At 51.1% G+C, this 6,947-nt stretch overlaps 1 protein-coding gene across 7 annotated transcripts in view; it reads left to right on the forward strand.

Moving 5' to 3' along the window:
* Positions 1-2,157: 2,157 nt before the first annotated feature.
* Susd1 (sushi domain containing 1) overlaps positions 2,158-6,947 on the forward strand; it is a 107,552-nt gene continuing 102,762 nt past the window's right edge. For 5 of the 7 annotated variants that reach the window (XM_050163697.1, XM_050163705.1, XM_050163753.1 and 2 more), the window contains exon 1: positions 2,160-2,476. In XM_050163697.1, coding sequence (XP_050019654.1) covers positions 2,359-2,476 — 118 coding nt within the window. In that variant the 5' untranslated portion in view covers positions 2,160-2,358. Of the gene's footprint in view, positions 2,477-6,947 lie in introns of all 7 variants that reach the window. The other 2 variants (XM_050163715.1, XM_050163724.1) reach the window with 2 other exon arrangements.

Below are 6,947 nucleotides of genomic sequence, written 5' to 3' on the forward strand. Positions count from 1 at the left end.
GGTTGCTTGAAGCAGTGGAAGGCAGCGACGCCAGCGGTAGTAATGAGCTGGCAGAAAAGGACTAGAACATGACAGTGCAGGGAGAAGGGATGGTGGAGATAGAGAGGGTCGTGAAGAGCCGAAGACGGAAACCCCCGTGTGCCTCAGCTGCTAGAAGAGCTCCAGGGAGCTGTCAGACGTCAGTGGCCACTGGGTCCCAGGCCTGTAAAGGCAGCTGCAGGAGCTGCTGGTCCTAAACCCAGAGCCCATTCAGGAGCAGCAGCCCCAACAGGAACTGCCTGCTGCCACCTCAAACAGCGGCCGTAAGGAGAAGATTACAACAGTTGCAAAATGCTGGGGTTTGCTGGTGGTTAAAGTCCAGGGCAATAAGCCTCCAGCCTGAATGCCTAGTCATGTCTCCGGCTTCTAGGCTTCTAAGCATGAAGCAACAGGCCCCTGGTTATCAGAGTTTGGAGCCTTGAGCCTCCCAGCCAAGTCCAGCTGCCCCCCTTCCCCCCACCTGCGGATTCATGCCCTTGGGGCACAAAGAGCCTCTTTGCTTGCACTCACAATGTTTTGTTTGCTTTTTGTTTTGTTTTTTCGAGACAGGGTTTCTCTGTGGCTTTTTTGGAGCCTGTCCTGGAACTAGCTCTGTAGACCAGGCTGGTCTCGAACTCACAGAGATCCATCTGCCTCTGCCAAAGGAGTGCGCCACCATCGCCCGGCGTTTTGTTTGCTTTTTGAGACAGAGTTTCTGTAGTTCTGGCTGTCCTTGAACTTGCTATGTAGACCAAGGGGCTTGGAACAAATCCTCTTGCCTCTGCCCCCTGAGTGCTGGGGTTAAACGTGTGTGCCACAGGGTCTGGTGTGTGCCACCATGTCTGATTGTTCATCGTGTTTTCTATCCAGGTAAAGAACCCCAATCAGCTCTAATTAGTAATATTGTCATCAGAGTTCTTCAGTGGCCAATGAGCCTAGTCCATAGGACATTCATGAAAGTCCACTTTTGAACTGGAGAATCCTCTGGAAGTGGATTAGATACCCCCAACCCAATGCCCTGCTAAAAAGACAGCCTGTAATTTCTCTCCCATTTCCAAGTTTTGGACAGTTTTTTTTTCCTGGCAACACGTTTTTTTAAACTATATATATTTCTTCTGTAGAAGGGCATAGGAGTGGAGGCAAAGGTTGTCTGAAAATGTCTCCAGTGGTGCACTTGTTGAAACACTGGCAAGTCAAAGATCAGAGAGCTGGATTTACCAAAAAGTTGCCTAAACACCACACACATTTTACCACACCGTCCATCTACTTCCTAAAGCAGGCTTCTCTCTTTGTTGGACAGAAAATTATCTTGAAGAAAGCTTGTTACAAGACAGTAGAAAGTTTATTTTCCTAGGGCGGCACTTCTATGGGCGTGTTTGCCTGTAATTAGAGGGAGACTTGACCGGTGAGAAGGCAAAGGAGGGCACCTGCCCAAGCGAAGCAGCGAGTGCCCCTGCCCTTGGGACAGCCCCGCAGACAAAACTCAAAGCCTTCACACCCGGCCTCACTTCCGCCTCTGCAGCCTCCCTCAGCCCCAGTTCTCACTCCCTGCCTTAACTCTATGGTTCCCACCAGTGACCGCCCAAACCAGAGACCTGAGTGTCGTTTGCAGTTTCTCTTGGCTTTTCTTTCTCTAATATTATACTAGTGTTAACTTATGGTGGACTGCGTTCCATGACACTCAATTTCTGCTTCTCTCCAAAGTTCAGAGATCACGTGTCCCACCCCTAAATTGTATTTCCTGGATTCCCGCACTAGCTCAGGGCTGATTCCCTCACGTCCCGCGGCTGGCTAAGCGTATTCTCACAGCAGAGACCTTTACCTCTGTGATGAAACATATTTCCCCAACCTTTTGTCCCCACCCGGGGGGCAGTCCCTCGTAATTTCTAGAATACTGTGTTCCTTCATTCACGTCTTTGTCAATTCCTAACAAGCTGGGCGCCCACCAAGCAGCTGGAACTTTTGTCACCTGATCAAGTATTTTCACCCCCGGTGGATTGGCTCTCCCTCGGTGCGGCGGCCACCACGTCCCGACTCTCCTAGTCCTGTCCAGGAAGAGTTCCCCTCATGTGACCCTCGCCCCTCTCTGGTCTCCCTAGAGACCCTGTAAGTCACACTTGGCACCGCGACGTTTCCTCCCTAGCACGGTCCGTTTTCGCCCCGTGGCGCGCCGGTGCACCAGGCGCACTTGGGTCCCCGGACCCCGCTCCCCGCGGGGGACCCCGCGCTCCGCTGCCCTGCGCCGGAAGCCTCTGCGCCGCCCCTTCCCCGCACCGCTGGCCTTATCTCAGCGCGCAGGGGCCTCCGGGGAGTGGCGGGCGCCGGGAGGGAGCGGGTGGCATGGGCCAGGGGCCCCGGGGCACGCGCCGCTCGCCCGGTCGCCGGGTGCCGCGGCTGCTGCGGCTCCTGCTGCTGCTCGGCTTGGCCTGCGGTGTTAGCGGAGAACCGGGCACCGACGGTGAGTGCGAGGCCCCGGGCGTTCGGGACGCTTCCCGTTTAGGGTCCCGCGGCGCAGACTCGGGGCGTGGAGGAATCGCGGAGGAGGAGCGGCGAGGAACAGTAAGGGCTGCCCGCCCAGGGGACAGTGGGGCGTGGGTGGAGGCGGCCCTGCTTCAGCTCGCGCCTCCCGGGGTGGGTGGGGATGTGGGGCCTGGGCTCGGGTGCGAGCCCGGAGTAGAGGCACGCGGGGTGGGAGCGCGTTGGCAGGCGAGCCACTAGCTCCCCCCAGCTTCCGGTCGCGGTGGCTTTTGCCTCACAAATTCTTGGCCTGTAGCCATCTCTCCCCCTCCTCTTATCATATTTTTCACTTCCACGAAAAAGTCAATGTTAAGAATGCTAAGAAAGAAGCATACGAAAGTTTATAGGAATAGAGTTCGTTCTTTAGTTCATTCCTCCATTCATTCATTAATCTATTTATCCATGCATCTCTGCAAACATCATCCATCCATAGAAAGCACATTAATGTCTTTCCTGTGTCATTTAAACGTGCAGTGTTGGGCTGGACAGATGGCTCAGAGGTTAAGAGCATTTGCCTGCTCTTCCATAGGTCCTGAGTTCAATTCCCAGCAACCACATGGTGGCTCACAACCATCTGTAATGAGATCTGGTGTTGCCTTCTGGCCTGCAGGCATACACACAGAATATTGTATACATAATAAATAAATATTAAAAATAAACGTGCCGTGTTGGCGCTCTAGCATTGCAGCCCAGGGGTAGCAGTATCCACAGTGAGCTGGGCCCTTCAACATCAGTCAAAAAAATGCAGCAAGGCTTGCCCACGGGGCCAATCTGGGGCTTTTTCTCAATTGCGGTTCCCTTTTCCCAAATGACTGTAGCTTGAGTCAGGTTGACACAGAATTAGCCAACACAGTCTCCCGTGAGACTGTGAATAAAAACCCGAGGATGCTTGAACCCCGTTTAGGATCAGTGAAGACCCTCACCTAGGGAAGTATTAAGTGTGGTTCATTGAATTATTTGGCTGAACCGAACGAGCAGTCACTCGGCATCATCCACAATTTCTTCTCCCTTAAATGTCATCAGTGCTGTGGATTAAACTCAGGCTTTTGCATGCTAAGCACGAGCCACACCTCCAGCCCATTTGGGAAGTGTGAGGTGATGTGGGGACATGAACTCAGCTGCCTTATTTAACTCCTCTCCTTAGGTAGACAGTTTGCCTTCGCCTATGAACAGAGAGCATCCAGTTCTACAAAAAACTTCGTTCTTGAAGGTAGAAAACGCAGGGGTGATACAGTCCTCCTGTCTCAGCCTCTGAGGTGTTGGGAATTATAGGCGCATGCCACGTGACCAGCTCAAGTGTGTATTCTTGGGGGCAGAGCTAGTTTAGATGGGAGATGCAGGGATGGGAGAAAGATGCAGCTCTCAACTGGATGGGATACCTGGGCTAGAATGGCGCCAAGGACACCAGAAGCTGGAGCTCACAGTATGCCTAGAAACAGCCTTGGGACTTGGTGACTCTGCCTGGCAACACAGGGTTGCTTGGAGATGTCAGCGGGGCTGGTCAGAGCAGGACTTGGGGAAGAACGAGTTCAGCTGCTCACATGTTAGCACTACAGGCATTATTCCGTAGGGAGAAGGTGAAAATGTAAGGAGGGAAGAGGGAGGAGAGGTCAGGGAAACTGCCATTTCCTTCTCCTACCTCCTGAGCGAGTGCTGTTTATATTTCAGAACTAGGCTGGATGTTCTCTCTTACTGGAAGTTCCTTGAGCCCTGTCCACTTCTCTTTGATGCTGTGACCACATCTCTATCGCCCACTGTTGAGCGTGACTTTGTTATTAAACCGAGAGCCCCTTGTGAAAAGGGGTTGTTGACTCAAGTTACGAATGTGATGTGGGAACAAACAGGGGCCACCCGGATGGTACCAAGCACAGGAAGACTGTTAATGAGAGCTGGCTGTGGCAGGGGAGTCAGCCACTATCACCTGAATTCAGGGTGGTGACTCCAAGGCTGGCAGTCAGGGTAGGAGGGCTTTAGGGATGCCCAGCCTGAGAAGCTGCTGGTGTTTGTTAGCATCATTTCCAGGTATCTTGTGTGCTTGCTTAGGGGGCTTATTTGCCTTTCTCTGGTTGGCCTGGTTGTATGTATGTGTGTGCTTGTGTATGTATGTGTATTCATATGTTTATGTGTTTCTATGCATGTTTGTGTATGTGTATGTTATTTGTGTACGCATGTAGTATTTTTGTGTATGTGGTATGTGGATGTAGTGTGTGTTTGTACGTGTGTGTACATGTGTGTTGTTTGTGTGTGTACTTGTGTGTGTGTGTGTGTGTGTGTGTGTGCACTTTTTCTTGAGACAGGATCTTCCACTGTAGCCACAGTTGGCTCCAAACTCCTGATTCTCCTGCCTCTGTCTCTGAGGGCAAGAAACCAGGCCAATGCTGCCATTGCTAGCATCTCAGTTGCTCCTGTTGATTCTCTCACTAGTAGCCTGTGGCTGAGTTTCATTTAACTGGTAGGAGATCCTTGGGAGAAAGTTAGCTGAAGCCTGAGTTTGAGGGAAGTGGGGAAGCATAAACTAGGGAGCAGGAGGGTGTAGGAGGGTGTTGGTGAGTGGGTGGGGTGCCTGGCCCCAGGGGATTCCAGAGGTTGGCCACGGGTGAGGAAGGGTGGAACCAGTCAGTCCTGTTCTCACCCTTTCTGTGGCTTTGCTCAGAGTCTGGGAGCGGCTCTGGGACTTGTTGGCTCAGGCCTGGCTGGGATCAGGAAGTCCGGGGAAAGACAGAGCCAGGGGAGCAAGGTGGAGGAATGATGGGCCGCATTGGGGAAAGGCCACTGTGTGATATGCCTCTGTCACGTGTTTCGTACGTGTGGGCCCCGGTCTGTCTTCCTGAGAGATGGCAGCATGGTGGGTATGAGGAGACGAGAGGGGGAGGGGACAGTTCCTGTACTCTGCCTGTAAAGTACTGTCTGTCTACCATGCAGTGGTTCATAGGTCGGGCAAGGGGCTGGAGATTGAAAAACACACACACAGATAGAGACACAGGTCATCCTTGAAACAAGAATGCCCCTTTTATTGTGTTCCAAGGCAGCTTATAAAGGACTCTCCTTGACTAATGGCCGTGCCCTAGCTCTCTGGACTTTTCAGCTGCAAGCCCAGCAGAAACCACTCCCCTGTCATCAGGAACTCATAAAGGTCTTGTGCTTAAAGCAGCTGCAAGCACAGGAAAACAAGTTGTTTACTCCGGCAGACAAGGGGTCGCAGGAAATTCAGGGTCTAAGGGTCTGCAGTCCCCAACAGGGGAGAGAGTGGATAGTTTCAGAGGGATGGAAAGTTGTTTAAGCTGAGGAGTGAGATGAAACTTAATGAAGGACTTCCACAGCAGCTTGCCTTCCACCCCCCAGGAACTTGACCCTGTGCACATCCATGTTCTTCTGGTTGAGTCTAAATGAGCTCTCTGATGTCTGCGCCTGTAGCTAATAAGCCATCTGTTGGATTTACAGAACAGTGTGCAGGGCTGGGGCTGTAGCTCGTGTGGCTGAATGCTTGCCTAACATTTGGGGGGTCCGAGGTTCCATCTCCAACAGGACCAAAAATTAAAAAATACAAAAACTCACAATCTGCCGGAGAAGGTGTTGTGTGTGAGGCAGTGTGAGAGAAGAACAGAACGGCTGAAGTAGGCTGAACAATGATTGTTAAATGTGACTTTAAGGGTGGCTCCCAAACTAATGGCTGCTTAACTCCAGACTCAGAGTTGAGATTTGGACACTGGTATACTTAATATGGGTTTGGTTTTGTTCTGGAGGCAAGGTCTGGAGGTGGGGCTCAGTGGTATAGCATGTGGTTAGCTTGCAGGAGGCCTGGTTTCCATCCTAAGCGTATCAAAAAGAATGGCAGAGCAAACACTGCTCTGCTCAAGCAGGTCCCTCACTGTTTTGTTCCTGTCTCTTACACCTGTCCCTCCAGGGACCCAGGGACTCTGCTTCTTCCATTCTGCAAAGCCGTTCCTAGGTATTGGTCTCATTACCATCTGAAATAACTGTTAACATCCTTATTTTAAGATTTATACTTTTAGGTAGAGATGCCTTGGGGCTCACTGGCCAGCCAGGCTGCTTAGCCTACTTGGTGATCCTGTGCCGAAAAAAAAACAAAACAAAAGAAAACAAACAAGACATGTAGACAGTGCCTGCGAATAAATAATAGCGAAGCTGTCCTATGGTCTTCATGTATAGGTGCACACACTTGCATGCACAAGTATCTTCATACATCCACATGCACATGCACATCCACATACATATACACATGCACATCTACATACATACACATGCATATCCACATACATATACACATGCACATACATATACACATGCACATCTACATACATACACATGCATATCCACATACATATACAATGCACATCTACATACATACACATGCATATCCACATACATATACACATGCACATCTACATACA

Source organism: Alexandromys fortis, unplaced genomic scaffold (assembly GCF_014885135.2).
Source record: "Alexandromys fortis isolate MF-2015 unplaced genomic scaffold, M_Fortis_MF-2015_v1.1 scaffold_18, whole genome shotgun sequence".
NCBI lineage: Eukaryota > Metazoa > Chordata > Mammalia > Rodentia > Cricetidae > Alexandromys > Alexandromys fortis.